This window comes from Natrix helvetica (assembly GCF_964273705.1).
Source record: "Natrix helvetica genome assembly, chromosome: 1".
Lineage (NCBI taxonomy): Eukaryota > Metazoa > Chordata > Lepidosauria > Squamata > Natricidae > Natrix > Natrix helvetica.
Window position 1 is genome coordinate 65,914,396 of NC_138548.1, and position 22,778 is coordinate 65,937,173.

General features: G+C 35.1%; 1 protein-coding gene across 3 annotated transcripts in view; it reads right to left on the reverse strand.

Moving 5' to 3' along the window:
* Positions 1-22,778, reverse strand: part of AQR (aquarius intron-binding spliceosomal factor) — an 86,172-nt gene that overhangs the window by 17,805 nt on the left and 45,589 nt on the right. For all 3 annotated transcript variants that reach the window (XM_081943755.1, XM_081943754.1, XM_081943753.1), the window contains exons 14-30: positions 21,701-21,803; positions 20,164-20,284; positions 16,310-16,451; positions 15,363-15,541; positions 13,369-13,536; positions 12,822-12,991; positions 11,566-11,807; positions 10,545-10,685; positions 9,736-9,805; positions 9,121-9,231; positions 7,428-7,537; positions 6,810-6,945; positions 4,688-4,897; positions 3,100-3,237; positions 2,782-2,853; positions 1,305-1,492; positions 331-502 (exon numbers count right to left, since the gene is read on the reverse strand). In XM_081943755.1, coding sequence (XP_081799881.1) covers positions 331-502; positions 1,305-1,492; positions 2,782-2,853; positions 3,100-3,237; positions 4,688-4,897; positions 6,810-6,945; positions 7,428-7,537; positions 9,121-9,231; positions 9,736-9,805; positions 10,545-10,685; positions 11,566-11,807; positions 12,822-12,991; positions 13,369-13,536; positions 15,363-15,541; positions 16,310-16,451; positions 20,164-20,284; positions 21,701-21,803 — 2,473 coding nt within the window. The remainder of the gene's footprint in view (positions 1-330; positions 503-1,304; positions 1,493-2,781; positions 2,854-3,099; positions 3,238-4,687; positions 4,898-6,809; positions 6,946-7,427; positions 7,538-9,120; positions 9,232-9,735; positions 9,806-10,544; positions 10,686-11,565; positions 11,808-12,821; positions 12,992-13,368; positions 13,537-15,362; positions 15,542-16,309; positions 16,452-20,163; positions 20,285-21,700; positions 21,804-22,778) is intronic.

Below are 22,778 nucleotides of genomic sequence, written 5' to 3' on the forward strand. Positions count from 1 at the left end.
CGGTGTATTGTGAGGTACTGTGTTTTTGCTACTGTTAGCTGCTTTTGTGTGCTAAACTGGTGATTTGATACTGGACTGTGTTCGAAGGATTATTCCTTAACTGAGAACATTGATAACTGACTAACTGAACCGTGTATGCCTTGGACTGTAAATTGACCTCTGAATACCTCTATATTTCCACATAGTAAACTACTATATTTTATACTATTCGGTGTCCCTGTATGCTGGTTTGTGCGTGTTCTTCCATACCACTCTCATTACACTTCTCTGCAAACTTGCTCTCCTAATGGGGAGCTTACTTACTTAACATTAATGATCTGCATTTCTTACCTGATAGAAATAAGGATTTGGTTCAGATTCTCCTATGCCATGGAAATCCTCTACATTTATAAGCTGGAAGTCATACAAAAAGCCAGCATTTGCTGTTCTGAATTCAGGTAAGAGCTGCACATGTGGCAAGTTGCCCAGCATCTTATATCGCCAATTATAGAGATTACACAAGCTTTATAAAAAAACATAATGAAAGTAGTAATTAATTCAATTCTTATAAAAATATTTTACTATTTTCAGTGTCTGCAATTATCTGATAGAAATATAATAATAACATGTCAATGATAGCTATCTTTTTGGACAGCATCAAGCTGCCAAAGCATGTTTCGGAATCTCAGGAAGGTAAGCTCTACATTCTAAACAGATATATTTATATATTTTAGCTATTAAGAAAAATCATTTTCCATGTTTGAAAGGAACCTTAAAGATTAGAACTAGTCCTTCAATGTTACATTCAAGCTGCATGAAGCATCACCTGGATCAGCCATTTAGCACTTATCCATTGAATAATCCCATTATTCAGCATTAAATTGATGGAATGTAATCTGAACATAAAAGACTTGGCCTTCTTAAATTAGTTCAATAAACTCAACAAATTCCTTTATGTATAAAATATGCAGAGTTTGGTTTTAAGTGTGCATGTACTTGTGTGATCTCCTGCCCCTTGTGTGGCCAGGTTATCCAACAGGTCTCAGCCGCGCCCCAAGGATTGGGGATCACTGCTCTAATGGAATTAGTTTAATCATCTTTCACTCCAACATGCGTTACTGAAGATCCATGAAGTGATTAACAATGTAGCAGTATAAAAAGGGAGAAGCTACATGGAAAATACCAAGACCATTGCAAAGGATAAAGTATATTTCAAGGTAGAAGGACTAATTTCAGTAAAATTTCAAACCAATTGCAATGTAACCTTAACCTTATCATTTTTTTCACTATACAACCTTTCCGTTTAAATTTTTCCCATGCCGTACCTTGCTCTTGCTCTCCCTTGAGCATCCAAGTCAATAGTTGGCACTCCGACACGAACAAACCGTGTAAAAAGAGACTGTTCCATGTTTGAGTATTTTTGAAAAGCCATGTTTTTAATGACTGGTGGCAACTGATGATGATCCCCAATCATTATCCACCGCTTTAATCGGCTAAATCCATCTTGTGGGTTCTGTGAAATATAAATAAGATTCAAGCATTAGCGTTATTATAGATGATTGATCAAAAATTATGATTGTACTGTAAATGATTGAACGGATTTAGTATCTTAGCTTTGACATCTACACACCAACTACATTAAACAACTACAAAATAAAAAAAATGAGTTGCATTAGTAGATGTGTTCTTGGTGCAGGCTCTGCCAGCCACTTCTACTGCTGGGGTCAAACTGAAGAAGCTGCTGTATTTTCCACACAATTCTATCTTCAGGAATCTGTCACCCAGGAGCTAAACTGGATTAAGGGCCTAGCCTAGCATTGGCCTATAGCAAAAGCATTTAGACTTATATACTGCTTCACAGTGTTTTACAGCCCTCTCTAAGTGGTTTAGAGAGTCAGAAATTGGTCCTCATTTTACTGACCTTGAAAGGATGGAAGGCTGAGTCAACCTTCCATCTGCTAAACTGCTGAGAATAGAACTGATGAACTGCTGGCAGCCGGCAGTCAGCAGAATTAGCCTGCAATACTGCATTCTAACCACTGCGCCACCATGGCTTTATCCAAGCTCACCTACCACATATACATCCCAGACACTAGTCTTGTTTCTGCCCCACACTGGCTGCTTTCCATTTGCAGATTCCCCTATCAGATAAGTAAGACTTGGGCTTCAATGTTAAACATACTTTGAAATCCCAGACCTCCATTCTTTCTCATTAAATTGCAACTGTAATATATCAACTTGCAATTACTTTTTTTAATATCTTCATCATTTTTGTCTAATTTCCATTAGGGTTAATCTGTAATTGTCCTGCATTTACAGAATTGTAATCTCTTATGAATGTGTCACATGCCCAACTGAAAACAAAACATCTTTCATTGTTGTAATCCTTGGATTAAGGAACTAGTTCTTGTGAGTCCCTTCAGATGTCTTGAGTTTGTGATTCCTAGTGTAGAACATGGGTGTCAAACTTGCAACGTTATGCTGCCGTCACATGATGTTTTGCGACATTTTCCCCATTCATGGAGCTGCGGTGGGTGTGGCCTGCAAGTGACGCATCTGGCCCAGGGGCTGCCATTTCAACCCTCCTGGTCTAGACATTAGGAACATTATCTCTTTTCTTCTGAAAATGACTTAAGATAGAAGAGAGATTCTTGTCAAGGGAACTTTCTTTAACCTATCCATCATCACATTTCTGATATAATATTTAAATGATCTCCTTCTATTCAAACATCAAAACACTGAAGTAATAATTTCTTATTAATTTGTAAAGGTAATTAATTGATGTAATGCTTGAGTGCTTACCTGCAAAAGGAGTGGTATAAATGTTTCAATTTCCAATATCTGAGCAGCCTCTTCCATTAAGATATTATCATACTGAGAAATGATAAATGAATTATATTAGCCAAAGTAAGAAACAGAAATACTACAAAGGCATTGAATTAAGATGGTTACTTGCTTACCAAAAGCAAGCATTACATAACCATACGCTTTTAAACAATCTCTACAAAATTACACAGGTACAATCGTTTGGAAGAACAAACAAAAATAGGGATAATCTTTAATATAACTAGTTTCTGATAAAAAACTCAAGATAACATATTTAAGAAAGTTTTTATGTACCTTAAATCCCAGCTCAACTAAGTCATGGCGTTTCAATGCAGCATGAGTACAAGTCATTGCAATAATCTTCGCTTCCTTCACAAGTAAATACTTTGATCTGTCCAGCCCACTACGGAGCAATTCAAATGCTCTAAATTCCTACAGAAAGAAAAAAATAATTATACCTAAAATTCTATGAAAAAGTTCAAAATAGTAATGTCCTCAATATGCTGTTGTCATCAAACAGAACAAATATAATCCAGAATGCTAGGGCTTTATCTGCTTATCCACTCTCTACATAGAACTATCTTTCGAGGCCACCCAGAAGCTACAATGGAGGCACAATGCAACGCACAGGAAGTTACATCACAGTATACCCATGTAACACCATTATATAGGATTCCTATAGACCAGAGTTCCCCAAGCTTTCTGGTTTTCCAGAAGGGTGGGAGGGGGAGAGGGGATGGTTCAGTGTGAGAGGCCAGCAAATGTGCATGTGCACGCAGTTTCATTTGCCCAAGTGGCGTGCACCGTGCACTTCGAAGAATAGTAATATACTGGTATATATATTTTTAAAAAGCTTCTTCTTACATCTGAATACTACTAAATAACATTTATGCAATCCTAATTTAAATTTAAATTTAAAAATTACACAAATTACAGATTACATTTTATATCCAGCAGCACTTTTATATATTGCAAGGAAATCTCAAATTCATCTCTCTCTAAAGGAGACAGGAGTGGTAAAGCATCTTCCCTATTACAGTGATAAGTGCCTCTCCCGTTTCTTCTGGGGTTACTATCCCCAGGACACAATAGTAACAAACTTCCTCTGCACATTCACTTGGAACCTGGTTACTCTTCTCCTTTTTTACCTTATATATAGATTTGGGAAGATGAATCATATCTAGAATTTTTTAATACAGCAAACAGTTACATGTGTGGGCTTCATTGAGAAAAAATTCCTACATAACTCTAAATGAAGATTTTTAGTCATCCAAGTAGAGTGGTCTAGAAGTTGAGTCATGGCAACTGGACTTGTTTCCTTGCTGGTTCAAAACATTTTGCTGCTTATCCAAGTAGCTTCTTCAGTCTTCCAGGGAAGTTCCATTCCTTACCTAATCTGGAGAGATTTGTTAGATGACCAGGCAAAGTTGTTGAGATGTAAATGTTCCAACTCCTAAATCCTTTAATCTAGGTAGGTCATTAAGTGTGACCTTAACCCTTGGATAAGCAGCAAAATGTTTCGAACCCAAAAAAAAGAACTCTAGATGCCATGACTCAACTTCCAGACAAGGCTGCCTAAAAGTTAGTATTAAGCAAACATGCATATCCATTAAAAAAAAGCTTTACCCCATTCAAAGTACTTTAAATTTGGGAGATGGTGGGGATGTTGCAGGTAGATTTTTGTCTTTTACATGGGTTGAAATTTTAGTGTTTTTAGTTTACTATATCCATTACCTTTATCAAAGGTGCAAGGGGAGTATTCACTGCTCAATAACATCTAATTTGAAGGACCTTACATAAATCCATTATAACACTGTGGTATAGTTACTTTTTTCTAACTAAGAATGAATGTCAGAGTATTATCTGATTTTGTTAATCTTACCTCAAGTTGAGTAAATATTTTCTTAATATGTCTAAAGCATCCTTCAGCAATTTCCATATCTTCAGTGTAAGACCTGCCTTTAAAAATTGGCTGAGGGGCATTTGCAAAATATTGATGAAAAGGAAAAAAGTTGCAGATATCAGCAACTTCAGAAGGCTTGCTACCTTTAACTTTCACTTTGCTCATATACTCTTCCCAGCGAGACATTACCTAATTTAAAAAGAAAGATACATTAAAACAGCCAGAGTCAAACGAGGCTTGTACATAATTATGAGGAAATGCACTGTGGCTTTTGCACCTTGCTCCCATTACAAAAGCATCCTTCCCCACAAAACCTTCTTGACTATTGTGACTTAATATACAGGCTCAATATTAAGGCTAAAAGCAGGAGGATGTGAGTTCTAGTCTCACTTTCGGCACAAAGCCAGCTGGATAACCTTGAGCCAGTCACTCTCTCTCATTCCAAAGAAGCCAAAAAAGACAAACCACTTCTGAAAAATCTTGGAAAGAAAGTGCTTGTCCAGAAAGTTGCCAGTTGTAAAAAAAACTATTTGAAGAGACTAAAAAAAATAATAATAATAATAATAATAATAATATATTTATTTCTTAGCCGCGCCCTCTCCCGAAGGACTCGGGGCGGCGTACAACAAAACATTCGAAATAAATATGCAAACAAAACAAACATATAACAAGGTACACTAAAACATACATACATATATATAAGGAGGAGATCGATTAATAAAAACAATTAAAATACTGTATTTAAAACCCCTAGAAATTAAATGTAATTAAAAACCCAGTTAAAAACCCGTCAGGAGCGATATGGTTAAATCAAAGTTGAGCCAGGCCAGCTGCTTGGAATAGGTGGGTCTTAAGCTTAATACGGAAGGAGCGGAGGTCAGAGGTATTCCTAATATCCGGAGGGAGGTCATTCCACAGGGCTGGGCCCGCCACAGAGAAGGCTCTACTCCTAGGCGCCGCCCCACGACATTGTCTAGCGGACGGCACCTGGAGGAGCCCCTCTCTGTGCGAGCGAAGAACCCTCTCCATGAAGGAATCCTATTGAAAAAGGAGTTTGAAAATGTGGAAACATTACGCTTTTTGTTAGTGGTACTAGTGCGATTAAGCACTAGCAATGAACCCCAGGTCGAGGTTATAACAGAGCAACCCTGTAAAGTATACGCAGCGTGCGATATATAAAGCAACCACACTGAATAATGGATAGTAAAGTAACAAAAATAAACTTTACTTTCTGAAGAATATAGCAAAATCCATAAACACAGCCAAAAAGTCATACACAGAGAAAAACAGTCCAATAACTTACACACAGTAAGTAGTAGCAACAGTAATAACAGTTAGACAGCAGTTATCATACATCAGGCAAGAGAGAGAGAGAGAGAACATCAGCTGCAATTTATATGCTGTAATCTACTAATTAGTAGATCTCCTCTCTTAAAGATATATAACATGCCTTGTGCAATATATTGTCTACCCAACTTGTTGGTTACACCCTAACACTTTTGTATGTGGTTTTTTTTTTTAAAAAAAAACCCTCTATTCAACTTTTAATTTGAATTTGGGCAAAAACTAAAAGGACAATACTTTATGTCCTTTCAGAATGTATATCATAATGATCGAAATGGATTGATACATTCAAATATATAATCAAGGCAGATCATAAGCCAATTAAGACTCCTTCACTAATGTCATACTATGACAAAGCCACTTGCGGTTCTAATTATGCTTCCTAATGTATATAAGTTAAACAACAGCAACAAAAACAACTAAGAGCATAATTTCAGCATTAATTGCGACTTATGTTTTAAAACAAAACACAACCAGCATTTTAGTCAAAATCCTAAAAGTTTTTAGCCAATTTCTAACGATGCTTGTATTTGTAATATCATCATTGAAGGGCATTTAAAACAGGAGCATCTTACATTCAAATGTGCCTCAGACTATTCAAAACCATGCCATTGACAAGGCTTACATATTGTTTCCCTTGAGGCAACGAATAGGCTATAGGACATGGTTGAGCAACCTTCAGACTCTGGATAATATGGTGACAGCACTGTCAATCTCTGTCACTTCAGACTGTAAGACTGGTCTATTGGGTTCTTACTTGATATAAAAAGAAATGGCCAGCTGTTTCACAAGTATAGGATACATCTCCTGGGACACCCAGACTCTCTTGTAATCGCCCAACCTCTCGCAGAAGTTCCAGTCTCCGAGACAGAACATAGTTTACTCTTCCATACCTGCAGATCAGATTAACATAAAGAAGAATAAGATATATGACTGAACTGAAAACTCCTTTTCTTCCACATGTTTTATTTAATTTCAAGTCAGGCAGCCTTTAATAAATTCCACTCATTATTGTGGTAATGTATATATACCATATACTGTATATACATTATCATATAATGAGACATATACTGTATACACACATGTGCACATGTATACACACAAACACACACAAATATATACATATATGCCTCATTATTATATGATAAACATTTATAGCGTGTGGATTGAAATATCCAGAAATAGCGTAAAATGTTCTTTATATGTCCAGAAACAAAATTTGTCTAGGAGAGAAAACCACACCATAAATATAAACAAGTCTTCCTAATCAATCTCTTGCTTTAGGGCAATGAATAATAATAATAAAAAGCGTAAAACGGTTTTTTTGGGGGGGGGGGCAGACTGCAGCTTCATATTTTTTCTGCTATTTACTCACCTGCTAAAATCTTTCTCTGTTTCCAATTCTTCCTCTCCATGACCAAGACGCAAGAGGTGACGCTCATCGACATCTAGAGCCATGATTTTCTCAAACAGTTGATTCAAAGCCTAGAAGATAATAAGAGGAATCAAAAGAGTAGAAAATTAGATGCTAATGAAGGGAAGTTTGATATACTGGAATAATTGTTTCTCTTTTGAGAAGAATTAAACTAAAAACAAAAATGAAGAGAATATTTACATTAGGTACCAAATCACTATATGCAAGGCCTGATTTGTGCTTTAGAGCAGGGATGTCAAACTGGCGGCCTGGAGGCCAGATACGCAGGCCACGCCTACACCAGCTCCGCAAAGGGCGAAAATGTCATGATAGACCACATGACAGCAATGTGACACCACGAGTTTGACACCCGTGCTTTAGAGAGACATTTCTTTAATTTGGTTCTTTTATGCGTGTATATATGTATATATGTATTTTTATCTTTTATGTATTTCTATAAATAACTCAAGGCAGCGAACATCCCTAAAGTTCTTCCTCTTCCTATTTTCCCAAAATCTAAGAGAATGACTGGCCCAAAGTCATGCAGTCAGCTTTCATGCTTAAGGATGGACTAATAATCTTAGCATAATCATATTTTAGTAATCGTATCGTTGTATTATCTTAGTAATAGTTTAGTAATCATATCATGTTGTCCTAATAGGTATGTTGGATATGGATAATTGCTCTCTCTGTCTGTCCTTCTCTGTTAGTTTCAATACAACAATCTTCCATGAATTTGTCTAATTCCCACATTAAATCTTAATCAGATTAGATCTAATTAAATCAGCAACTAATTTACGTTAATTATACTTGAATGAAGAACATAAAAACACTCTTTATCTGGTTTGCCAGAAGAGTTCTATTGCTTTGTATACAAATCCTAATCCAACTAGAGCAGGTTCCCCCAATCCCCAGTCTATGGACCAGCACCAGATTGCGGCATGCCAGCAACAGGGCTGCACAAACAAGCAAAGCCTCATCCGCGGATGCAGGCAGCACACAAAACCACACACCCTCCAGTCCATGGAAAAACCTTTCTCCAGAGAACTGGTCCCTGCTGCCCAAAAGATTTGGAGGGGGGGTGGGCTGAATTAGAGGCAAACTCAGATACCAAGAGCCTCTCTGCAAACAATTCATAATTAATGGACCACATTGAAAATGTTTTCTCAGAAGTCCTTAAATACATTTTAGTTTTGCACAGCAAGACTTACATAGCTACCACTTTATTCAGTGAAGGATTGACATAAATGACAGTAAGGTCTGAGTAAGATTATAGGGAAGAAATGTTCCTTCAGAAACTTGATCTCAAACCATTTTCAGTTCTAAACATTAATTCCTGTGCTCTGAAAGGATTTATTTTTTTTTCTATTTATGGTGTATATCACTATATCACTGATCCCCAGAAATGTCATCACTATAAATATGTCTTCTCCTGACCTCGTGATGAATCTCAACTGTGGTTCAATTAGTGTCAATACCTGCTCAAACACATCCAAACGGATAGTTTCCCAGATCAAATTAGTATTGATCAGCAAAAAAGATTATTTCCTTTCTAACTGGTCCACTTGTAAGGTAATTTGCAAATGATGCATTTCTTTTTGAAATTAAAACAAAGGCAATTCAAAAGCAATAAAGGAACTTACGGTGTGTTTACCTGATTAGAATGTGTAACAATCAGAGTCCTCTGCTCAGGAAAGTTGTGATAGAGGTTAGATATTATCTGCACTGCCACATCAGTTTTACCTGTACCAGGTGGCCCTACTACCTGTGGGGTAAAAATACATAATGTGTTTGGTATTTTACTCACTCGAGGAAGAACTGTTCAAAAAGGAAAAAAATTCAGAACAATCAGAAAAATAAAAGTCTTTTTAAAAATGAAGCTACCACAAGAAAGAACATTATTTAGGAGGGAATAAAATGTACATTTCGATTGGGAAGTGAAAGCATGAGGAACAAAATACCAGGAAGCTCTAGATCTTGAACATGGTTCTGAACCAGACTTTATTGATTCTTTTATGATTTTCAGCTGGAAAATCAACGGAAACTCCAATTAAAGAAAGTCAATTTTAGTAAGCTTGCACAGTAATAACTATTGTTAGAAAACATCTAAAATTCAATTCTTTTTCTTCCTAAATTTTCAGCGAAAAATATGAAATCCTTTGCTAATGACCATACTGAATATTGGGAACCATTTAGTTTTATAAGTTTGGTAGAAAAATGCAAAATTCTTCTTCACTAGTTATTAATAAAGTCTATCATTTATTATTACCATTGTCAAACCAGGTTGCATTCCTGCCCGGATTGCTTCAATCTGGGTATGAGTGAATTGTATGGTATTGCTGCAAATAGATTAAAAATTAAATCAGTTAATCCAGGACATGGCATACTAGTTCCAATTTAATTTATTTGATGCTTGTATGCTTATTTCTAACATAGTTATCCATCCTTTTAAACCATAAAAACTTGGTTATTGTATTTGTGTTTTAAAGGAATCTACATATAGCAACAGAAAAGAATTTCTATTTTAAAAATCTATATATTACTTCAAGTCATTATACTAACTTTCCAAAATGAAACTACAGGTCCCCATATGTAATTAGAGTAGTGCAAGCCCACTGGCTTAAAGCAATAATTTAATCTAGAAATATTTTAATACAAACCTTAAACAGGTGATTTAGTACTAAATAAAACTACCAATAAAACTACTCACTAAAGTATCTAAAGCAAATATTAAAGTTGTACAAAGCATTAAAGATGTGCTCACAATGTATTACCAAGAACAAACCCCCCCCCCCCCCAATTTATTAAAGCAGCTGCATCTTTTGCAAGGCTCACATGGCTGCTTTGAAAGCTGACTTCAACTGATCATGCGTATACAGAAAACACTTTGGGCAAATTTACTGCAATTAAATAATGACATCATTCTCAAATAATATTATGCGGGTAACTCTGGATCATGTAAACATGAGTTTTTAAATTCTTTAAAGAGAGAATTACTAAATGTGCCCTTAATATCTGGATTTGTTTGAGTTAACTATATCACATATGTACTTCCACAAAAAGCTACTACAATATTACCGCTTAGGTTGATTGTATGGGTAAGGACCTCTGTTAGGGATGACATGTGGTTCAACAACTAGTGTTTTAGAACTTTCGGTATTTTCTTCATCACACTCTTTCCGTTTCTTTCCTGCCTCACTTCTGACTGGAAATGTTATTCTATTGGAAAAAAATCACAGTCCTTCAGATTTAAATGCTGCTTGATTGTTAAAAGACCATTTTAGGCACACAATAGTCCTCCTGAATGATCAGAATTATCAGAACCGTCAAATTTGTAGGAAAAATTCAAAAGACAATGTGATACAGAAAAACTGAGTTTTGGAATGACTGCAGATCTAAAGTATAATTTTTAAAATAAAGGTTCTAAGAAAATAAACATTTTTTAAAGGGAGACAAAAACAGGGAAAGCAATTAAAAGCTGAGATTTCACACTAATAAAGTAGAAATCAAAGGAAATTTAAAATTTGCTTTATAATCATAGAAGAAACTCTTCATTATTGAGCTGTTGTATTACAGTGGCACAAAAGATACTGTTTGGAATGTCCAGAGGCAAAAATTTCCTCATGCAATTGGATGTCCATTATTAGAACAGATTCTGGGACAGTGGAGGGTTCCGGATCCCGTTGCAACCGGTATGGTGGCCACCACATGAACGTGTGCAGCGCATGCACAGCGCACGCATGCGTCACCTCCTGCGATGCCTCCACGACGCTCCAGTTGCTTGGTGGAGCGTCGCGCAGGCGCATACATTGCAAGTGCGTGTGCAGATAGCCTGTTTCCTTCAAATACCTGGTACCCGGCAGGCACCGGTACGCCCTGCAACCCACCACTGCTCCGGGATCACATTAGCCAGGGGACTGATCCAACAGGCCACTGCTTATGTTCTAATGAACTTTTTCTGTGATTACAGAAATACATTTTCCAAAAATATAATACATGCATATTTCATCACTGAGTAAAATTAACAGTGCCATTATTTTAATGAAAGACTTGCTTATTAAAAAAGACGTTCACATTTGTACAAAGAAGAACATCTCACCTGAATGGAGGAATTTGCAATGCTTGGTCTTCCACTGTTACTTTAATGTTATATCCAGGAAAGCTAGCTTTTAAGTGATCAATGGAAAGGAAGGTATCATTAAAATCCAAGCAGGCAATCTGATTTGGCATTTTTGAATAGTGAGCACTTCCAGGATCACCATAACCAAGAATAATGTCATGCAGCCAATTAGGAACGACACACTCTGTGTTCATCAGATTTCTTATAGTCTCCAGAACAGCCTGTAATAATTTATAAAATGCTTGATAATAACATCATTCACAATTCATATTTAACTGCACATAACATATTGTGCTGTTAATACTTTTAAATTTACAGACATTTCTGCTCCAAGAACTATATAGAAAAGGATTGAGAAAGCAGAAGGAATGAAATAGAATGAATGTATTTAAGATCATCATTTGAAGGACCACTAGGACATACTATAACCTAGTGCCCAGATTCAGTAAAGGACTGGATAAGGGCCAATACAATGAATCAATATTGAATCCTGGCAGGATGAAGACTGTGCTTTTACAGATGTCATATTTCTTTATGCTAGCAATCAACATAAGACTTTGACCAATTTTCCTTTGCATGCTGATAAATTATTCAACATTTGTCATTAATGAGAGCAATTTATCTTATTTTCTCTCATGTGAGTTAGGACTTGTACAGCAACTAAAAGATGATAATCCTCTAGGATGCAGCTATCATCTGAACCTAATCAATTGGTTTAATTTTAAACCCGAAAAAGTGAAATTAAAGACACTGGCAAGCCCTTTTCGCATTATCTTGATGTCTGACTGTAACTAAATTGCAAATAGTCTTTCAGAACTTCAAAGGAAAACAATGTACAATAAAAGTCTGAATAATAGTTTTTTGCCTTTGAGGCACTTTAAAGCCATTTCACTTAGAAAAAGCAAACACCATTTTAACATATTTATTGCAATACAAGCCATAGAAACAGATGGTTCTGTGGGATATGTTTGATTATTTGTCTTGGAGTTTCACCACCACTAAACAATGCTTACTTAGCATTCATGATTCTTCTATTGCATTAGCAATGAGATTTAACTGGAAGTAAACATTTAAATCTATCTTATGTTTTTCCCACTGCTGGTAGCAGAGATTGGATAGAAACAACTGCAATGCAAGGAAAGAAACTAAGGCTCCTTTTAAAAATTTGTGCTTTTAAAATGTTCTGGAGGGTAAAACACAAACTATTTGGGAAAAGAAAACATATTACAACTTACTTTAAAATTGTTTTCTTTGGGTTTTCTCCTCATTATTATATTAAAAGTTTCATATACATCTTCTGTTCCACTTTGGATGGTACTGGCCATATCTTGTTGATATTGATTAGGATCCAAGAAAATTCTAAATGTTCTTGAGTCACCTTTAAGTCTTGGTTTGGGTTCTGGCCCTGCTTACAATGAAAGTCAAAATTTATCAGATACAAATTAAAAAAAGAAAAGTCATAACAAGTATTTTAGAGATCGGTTCAGGCTGTAGCAATAGCAATAACACTTAGACTTTCAATTCAACCAATTCAAAACTTAATCAATGACAACAGCAACACAAAACAAAGTAAAGAAAGCCTAGGCTGACAAAATCAATCATCTCAGCTCTGTCCCTTCAGAATGAGTACTTCTTTAAGTTCTCATTAAGGGTTGTAACTGCTGCTATTGAAAAAGTGACACATTAAAAGGCAACATTCTGGTTCCAGTTTATACTCTCTCACATGGTTAGGGAAGAAATTTTACAATAATAATAAGTTCAACAACAATTTTATTATCATACCTTCTTCAATGACACGTCCCTTATCATCCAGCATACCCTGGATTTCACACCCCCTGACATAAACAAGGCCAGCTTGTTCCACAAATGGCTGCCTTCTATCAAACTTGGTACCATAGGGCTGAGTGGGACGGACAGTAATTAGAAAGCAGACATCGTGTTTGCGCAAACCTAAATGTAATGAGAGAGAGAGAAAAAAAAACAAATTCAATTTTTTATATTTTTAAATATAAATATAAATATAAATAAATGTGGTTTAAGATAATGCAATTTAAGTCCATGGAAACGAAGTTAAATAGTTTTGAAATTATACTGATGTACCTATTCAATAAAATGTTATTTTTGTCATTGGACTTTCAGCAATGTGTTTTTATTTATACTGATGTACCGACTTGTTCCCAACCAAAAGGTCTTAATCAGAAATGTGCATCTTTACAAAGGAATCCATGAATTATATTTACTGTTTTCAGCCAATCAATTGGGACAGTTTCCTTTCTTCTCCCCTCTCCATTGATCTTCTGCTATAGATGTTCATATATTGATATTAAATTTCCTCATCAAAGTATGTAGTGATCTGCCTCACAACACTCAAAAGAGTTTTTACTCAAGGATTCCAGGGCAGGCTGTTATTTGCAAAAATAAGTATAAATATTTAAGTAGCAATATATGCTGATTTTAACTTTGCTGTAATTTATCACCCCCAACATTGCAATGCTGTTTTCATTTTTATTGCTCTTTTGAATTCTTAAAGAAAAACTGGAGAAAAGTAATTAAATATATACCTGCTAAGCATGAAAAATATATTACATATATTGCAATTACACTAAATCTGTTCTGTGGTATCAGTGGATCTATATAGATTCACAAAAAGCTGAATTAAAATTAATTAAGAACATAATTTGGATTTTAACAGGGATTCCCCTCCAAAATATATGTAGATATATCTAATAAGGAGCTTGTTAACATGTGTGATACAAACACACACACACACACACACAAATGCGTGCACACACCCATATATCCTTGTAATTGATATATATTAATGAATGAATGAATCAATCAATCAATCAATCAATCAATCACAAGGAAGCACAGCTTGCAAGTTCTTCTAATATAGAGAAGCAGAGTTATCTCAATGTTCCTTGCCTTTTCTTTATACAAATTATGTCCCTTCCACATTCCTTAGTTAGTTCAGCAAGATTAGAACTTTCATTAATGCCCCTAAAAAGTCCAGTTGATTTTGTATTTCTCTATGGCCATCTGGCAAATGATTTTAAAATATATGTTCATATTATTTTTCTATTTAGATAATTTGCCTTTTTGGTAAATGGACTGTGACACATAATTAACAGTGTATATTCAACCATGGTAGGGAGATGAAAATCCCAAATTATATGCAGATTATCAGTCCCGTCCCTGTCATTTGTGAATGTTCTAATTCTGCCTTCTTTACATCCTGAGGGCTTCCCTTGCTATCCTGTTAAAACAGGATTCTGGATTGTGAGAAAACATATTAAGCTAATCTTCCCTTTCAATACAGTAAAGTAGGAACAAACGTAATAAGTGGAAGTAGGCATAAGCCTTTCTGTGACTTAGAGAAATAACATATATACAGCACTACTCTGTCAATAATTCAAATGTTAGCCTTGTGAAGATGGATATTGATCCTTGATAAAGAATTGTAAATCTAGAAATTAGGTATGTTTTACAAAAAATTTACTTAATGTAAATTTTGTAATGTTATAAATAATGTAATGTTTATATGGTTTGCCATCTAGGTTAACAGAAAGAGCTAAAATAATTATCTATTCGTGACTTTGAAGACTAGTTCTTTATTCAAACTGAAGAAAATATACAGAGCAGACTAAAACATTTGACAATTTCTACCATTTATGTTTTACTAAATATACTATAATGGTTTTTTGCAGGTTTAACATCCACTTGAAATGAATTAATGACCTCTTAAGGATTTGATATACCAACACACTCAAACATACCTTCCCATTCATCTTTGATGTTGTCTCTAATGTTCAAATTAATTGTAACATCTGCACGGACTCTCATTGGCCAATTTTCTCCTATGTTTGGCTTTGCCACCTCTACGATGGTGAAAGAGACAATTGGCTGTGCCATTCGAGCCCATCCACCAAAGACAATGCCACCATATTCTGATTGCCTAATAACCAAGATCAGAAATAAGAAGCTGTAAACCTTTAGAGACAAAAACAAACTCATCACAAACTTTTTCCAAAGATTGAAATTCCTAAAAAACATCTCTTGAAACAAAGCATAAGAAATAACCCATGGCATGTTTTCATCTAAAAAGCACCATAATTAATCTAGCCAGTTGAATAATCATACCCTTTCCCGTAATCTGGTCCTGTAAAATTAACTTCCTAGGTGAACATGAGTTAGAATGAGATCCATTCAACATTCTTCTAATTTAGTTAATTTCCCATAGCTAAAAAAAAAAAAAAGGAATTACAAAACAAAAAGCATCATAAGCAATAGAAAATATTTTTAGTACAGGTAGTCCTTGACTTATGACCACAAAAATTTCTGTTGCTAAGCAAGACATTTGTTGTTATCTTGCCCCATTTGATGACCTTTCCTGCCACAGCTGTTAAGTAAATCACTGCAGTTGTTAAGTTAGCAACACAGTTGTTAAATGAATGGCTTCCCACTTGACTTTGCTTATCAGAAGGCTGCAAAAGTTGATCACATGATCCTGGGACACTGCAACCATCATAAACATTATAAACCAGTTGCCTAGTGCCCAAATTGTGATCACATGACCACGGGGATGATGCAACAATTGTAAGTGTGAAAAACAGTCATAAGACTCTTTTTCAATGCTACTGTAACTTCGAAGTGTCACTAAACGAACTGTTGTAAGTTGAGGACTACCTGTACATAGCTTTAATGTAACCACTGTGTATGTTACCATGGTTTCATCCTACTGACACTATCTTCAATGTCTTGTCTGATTTCATAAGTAGATTCCAGACGAAAAAGGTTGAAATTTCTTAGAAGGTAATCATGAAGAGTTAGAAACTGTAAGTTCAATTTTGGGAGGGCAAGACAGCCTGGAAGAAAAAATGGAAGGGAGAAGAATTTATCTCTAATTTCTTCTGGGAATTAATTTTTTGTATTAATTACTACAGCTGCAACTCTATGCTATTTACCAGCAAGCAAGTCTCACTGAATTGAAAGAACAATTTCTTTAGAGTAGAAATACAGAGAATTACAAATCCAAGGCAGAAATCTTTTTAGAATATTCATGACTGGGAGAGACATGGTAACAAGGTCAGCCAATTAATAGGCATAGCAACTAAGTCAGCCAATGGGAGCTTAAGCAGATCTGAGTCTCTGCTGAGAATTGAAACTGAAACCTCTCTATCTGCTCTAAACTCTGAGATGAAACTGTTCTCTCCTGCTTGTGTTCTGCTTGTAACTTCTATCACGTTGAAAGAATCTATTATTGGTATTGTACATTTATTCATCTGTTATTATGTATATAACGAAGTTAATGAATCCAGCTGAATCAGTTATCTGTGTGTGCTTTCTGGATTTGTTTTTTCTGCAACAAACTCTGATAGAACTTATTTTGACACATATAAAAGCATATATATTGTTCATAAAAAGGGCTCTAGTCAAATAAACACTTGCTGAAAGAAGTGGAGCAGATTAATGCACTGATTTCCTCTTTCAGTGCAATCTGTGTTTGAGTGAGGAAACTAAAGATATCACCCCTACAAAAGATATATATTTGTAATCCTGAATGCACCCAGCTGAGTAATACTCAGTTAGTCTACTCCAAGCCCATATTCAAATATGGATTTGTGGGCATATTTAATATTATACATACCCTAAATGTCAGTTTTAAATTAAAAGGTTAAAGATGTATGGATTGGGTTTGTACCCCAAGGACCCAGTGCCCATTTACTGGATGAAGAATATACTGCCCACAAAGGGAAATGTACTCTCATTCATGTTTTAGGGTACCCAAATCTACTTCAAAGAGCATATATTGAAGAGGAGCACTGTTTAATTGTCTGCCAGCACATACAATACAATACAATACAATAGTAGAGTTGGAAGGGACCTTGGAGGTCTTCTAGTCCAACCCCCTGCCTAGGCAGGAAACCCTATACCGTTCCAGACAAATGGCTATCCAACATCTTCTTAAAGACTTCCAGTGTTGGGGCATTATAAAGGAATAATAATAATAATAATAATAATAATAATAATAATAATAATAATAATAATAATAATAATAATAATAATAATAATAATAATAATGGACATTATAAAGGAAGCTTGTAACGGCAACAATAAACTATTCTAAAAAAACAATAAACTATACTAAATTGTAAGAACAGAAAAACGAACTTGAATATGGTCTGGATTGATTATAAAAAAGCATTCGACTCATTGCCACATAGTTGGATCATAAAATGCTTAGAAACAACTGGCATTAGTAAAAATATTACATCCTTCACTGAAAAGGCGATGAAACAATGGAGAACTGAGTTGGCAGTAGGGAATGAGAACTATGGAATGGTTAATATCAAGCGAGGAATTTTCCAGGGTGATTCACTTTCACCTCTTCTCTTCATCATTGCGATGATCCCACTATCAGTAATCTTTAAAAAAATGAAATTAGGCTACCAAACAGCCAAAGAAGCTGAAAAAATTTCACATTTATTATATATGGATGATTTGAAACTCTATGGAAAGTCAGAAATAGAAATCCAATCACTGACAAACACTGTCCGAGTATTCAGCACCGATATTTCAATGCAGTTTGGCATGGAAAAATGTGCCACTGTATCCATAAAAAGGGGCAAAATCACTACATATGAGGGAATTGAAATGCCCAATGGCCAACTAATTAAATGCAACGAAAATGAAGCCTACAAATACTTAGGCATTTTGCAGTTGGATAACATCAAGCATGGACAAGTAAAAAATATTGTCAGGAGAGAGTACACCAACAGAGTTAGGAAAATTTTGAAATCTAAATTAAATGGTGGAAATACAATCAAGGCATAAATACCTGGGCAATACCAGTTATAAGATACACAGCTGGTATAGTTAACTGGACACAAGCTGATTTGGACATTTTGGACCGAAAAACAAGGAAACTAATGACAATGCACTACAGTTTACATCCACGTGGTGACACTGATAGACTATACCTGCCCCGAAAATCAGGTGGCAGAGGATTATTACAAGTGAAGCAAATAGTTGAAGAAGAAAAACATGCACTAGCTGATTATTTAAAAGAAAGTCAAGAACATCTATTAATCGAAATAAATAACAAAAATCTACTGAAGGCCCAACAGACAAAACAAGAATACAGAAAAGATGTGATAAAATCAAGAATGGAGAGTTGGCAGAACAAAGCCTTACATGGTCAATTTCTGGAAAAAATAAAAGATAAAGTGGACAGTGAAAAAACTTGGTTATGGTTAACAACAGGTACATTAAAGAAAGAAACAGAGTCACTAATCCTGGCTGCGCAAGAACAAGCTATCCGAACAAATGCCATTAAGGCCAAAATCGAAAAATCCTCTGATGATGCCAAATGCAGACTTTGCAAAGAAGTTGATGAAACTGTTGACCACATACTCAGCTGCTGTAAAAAAATCGCGCAGACTGATTATAAATTGCGGCACAATTCAGTAGCACAAATGATCCACTGGAATTTGTGCAAAAATTATAATATTAAAACAACAACAAACTGGTGGGAACATAAGCCTGAAAAAGTCACCGAAAATCAGATGGTCAAGATCCTGTGGGATTTTCGTATACAAACAGACAAAGTACTAGCGCATAACACACCAGACATCACACTGGTTGAGAAAAAGAAGGTTACAATCATAGACATCGCAATACCAGGTGATAGCAGGGTCGACGAGAAGGAACATGAAAAAGTCGCGAAATACCAGGACTTAAAAATTGAAATCCAACGATTATGGCACAAACCAGCAGTGGTAATCGGCACACTGGGTGCTATTCCAAAAGCACTGGAATTACATTTAAAACAGTTAAAACTTGACAAAATCACCATCAGTCAAATGCAAAAAGCTGCACTGCTTGGATCTGCACGTATATTACGAAAATACGTTACGACGTCCTAGGCCCCTGGGTGGGGCCCGACTAGTAATCAATGCCAAATCCGGCGAATCAACTGGCCGCTGTGATACAATCGTATAATAATAATAATAATAATAATAATGGACATTATAAAGGAAGCTTGTAACGGCAACAATAAACTATTCTTTCGTATTTTTAGAGAGCCATGCTTTCCCTCCCAAGAGGCCTTTAGCACAAATCCTAGGTCTTCATAGGCTAATAAAACTTAGTGAACTCTTCAGTAATCTTTGGGTTACAGAAAAATACAGGAAAATAAACATTCTTCACTAGCTTACTCTACCTTTTCATCCAACTTCTTTGTTAATTGTCTTTCTCATAGATAGACAGACAGATAGATAGATAGATAGATAGATAGAAAGATAGATGATAGATAGATAGATATAGATAGATAGATATAGATAGAGGTAGATATAGATATAGAGAGATATATAGAGATATATAGATATATATATTTTAGAACATAGAACAAATAAGAAAAAAGGAGGCCACATCTTTCTATCTCAAATCAGGGAAGACAGCTATCCAAAGAAAATAGGAGGGACACTTTCCACAAAGACATTCACTTAATTTTTAAACCCATTTTCATAAAATACTTTCTTGTATTCAGAAATCTAAATCTATTTCAGCAAGTTTTACCTTCTCCAGAATAGTATTCAGTTGGAACAATATTTTCATCCCAAATAATCTTCTCAGTGGGATACAGAGGCATCTGATTAAGCTGCTGAATTTGAGAAATTCTACGTTCATGTCGAGAGACCTAGAAAACAAAAAAATCTTTATGAGTACTTGCCAGCCAATTGTTTGCAAATAAAATGTTCAGGTGCTGGAATTAACTTGAAAGCACCAAACAATTTAGTCTCTATACAGTCAATCAAAAACTTATCCAAATGTTAAACTCTGTAGAAAAAGTCCTTCTAAAGATGTTCCTACTTTCAGAAGATTCTGACATGTTGGCTATGTTACTCCCAAGCAAGGAAATAATTTTTTACCATTCTTTAAAAGAAAAAAATCAATAACAATCCATTTGTTTGGCAGCCTTTTAGTTAATTTACGCATTATTGTAGATATGTTGTATGTGTGTGTTTCTCCTTTATAAGCTGTCTTGAATATTTGTTTTAGTAGACAGGTTTAAAAAATTGTATCAATAACTGTTTGCACAATGCATTTTGATAACTACATCAAATATAGAGACACGAGGTTTACAATATACTTCATTGGAGAGAACTATCTCCAAAATTACTAGTATTAGTTTTGACTGCATTTATTATAAAGAAAAGGTAAATAATTGGCTTCTTTTAAAAATGTATTTCTCAACAGTTCATTCAAAGAAGCTAAATAATAATAGCACTGAATAGGAGGTGTGGGCTGGTTACAGATTACATGGCAATTGTCCACAGACACATTAGCAACATTGTAAAGAGATTTGGCTGACACCAAATACAAGAAATTGTTCGGAGTGACAATGTCACACAATATTTAGCATGACTTCCATGCAATACAAAATGTAAACATAACTATAGCATGCTGGCAACTTGTCTACATACCAGCATATGTACCTTGAAAAATGTAAGAGGAGCATTATCAAACTGCTATCCATGCAAACATTGTTTCCAAAATATTAACCGGTTGTTTTCTCACAGGACATATTAAAATGCACAAAACCAAATAATTAAAAGCTGCCTAAATTGATAGCTATATCCCGTCAACCTGATTTTCATATTTGAAATGAGCAGAATGAATTATTTCTTTCACTTGAAACATACACGGATGAAATAGAATCCTATTGCGTTTTCATTTTTCAAATAATCTTGACAATTCTTTATGATAGTGAGATTTTAATTTGAGTTTTTTTATTTTGTTCTAATAAGTGTTTTTATTAAACATAGTTGAAAGATGATGGGATGTAAGTTGAAAAAATACTAAAAATTATAAACATGGCATTTTTATAGATGCCACAACTTTTTGGACTTTTCCTTTGTACCACAATTTATTTACACTGTCTGCTCATCATCAATTCAGATTCTGAATGACCAGCTGAAATAACCCAAAGAGCTGTAAGTAGAAGAAGATATACACTATCACTTCCCAGCCTGTCATGAAGTGACATATTCTTCAAAACCAAGACAAACAAACCTTAAAAGAATTCATTTAAGCAAGAATAACTCAAACTTACCAATAGTTCAAGCAGAAAGTATTTTTCATAATTTGTATTTTCTCCTTCACGTAGAGCTGGGAGTAAGCAGAGATATGATGCCACCTGGTGGAGCATATCTGGACTAAATAACAAAGAAATGTGTTAAGAATCATCAGGCTTTTATGAAAAAAATATGAGCTACTTATTTTAATATTTTCATTTACTTTTATCATAAAAAAGAGACCAGGAATGATCTGCTTGGTCCAACAGTTCCAAGTAGTAAAGTTATAGTATAGTGAAACTGCCCATATTCAGTTGTTATGGTAAAGGAACCTACTATGCATACAGTACTTCATCAAGATTTAGTATTATGTATATGAGCAAACTCATGTATGTAGCCAGGGAAGCACTCCTAAATTAAGACTTGCAAAATTGATTTATCATTATGCTCAAACAGAAAGTGGTATGCTTAAAGCAATTGCTGGTTAATCAAAATAGAAATAATGAATCCACTGTACACAGCTAGGTTCTTTAGTTTAATTGTAAAGACAAGCCAGATCTTATATAATGTGAAACTAAATGTCTAATGAAGCCAAATGAAGCCATAGGAAGATCTACTTGAGCATATTACTGCCTATGCACCTTATGTGAAATGCTACATTGTTGTTATTACATGCATACCAGACCATTATTGTTCAGATTCTTTTTTAAATCAGCAGATAAATTACACTGCTTTTGGGGCACATAAATTGCTAAGCACTAGACCAGTGGTAGTCAACTTGGTCCCTACCGCCCACTAGTGGGCGTTCCAACTTTCATGGTGGGCGGTAGAGGTTTGCTGTAACTCTGCTTTATAAATTTTATAAAGTAAAGTTACTTCCCTACTTTATAAATCACCATTACTGTAGAACCGGTGGGCGGTTAGAAAATTTTACTACTAACAGAGATACACAAGTGGGCGGTAGGTTATAAAAAGGTTGACTACCCCTGCACTAGACCTATGAATTGCGATTAACAAATATTTACACAGAATATGCTTTTGGGAAACTAGATATACTTTCCACTCTTTCTCTTTAAACAGTAAGAGAATTACTGCCCTAAATTAAAAAAAAACAGT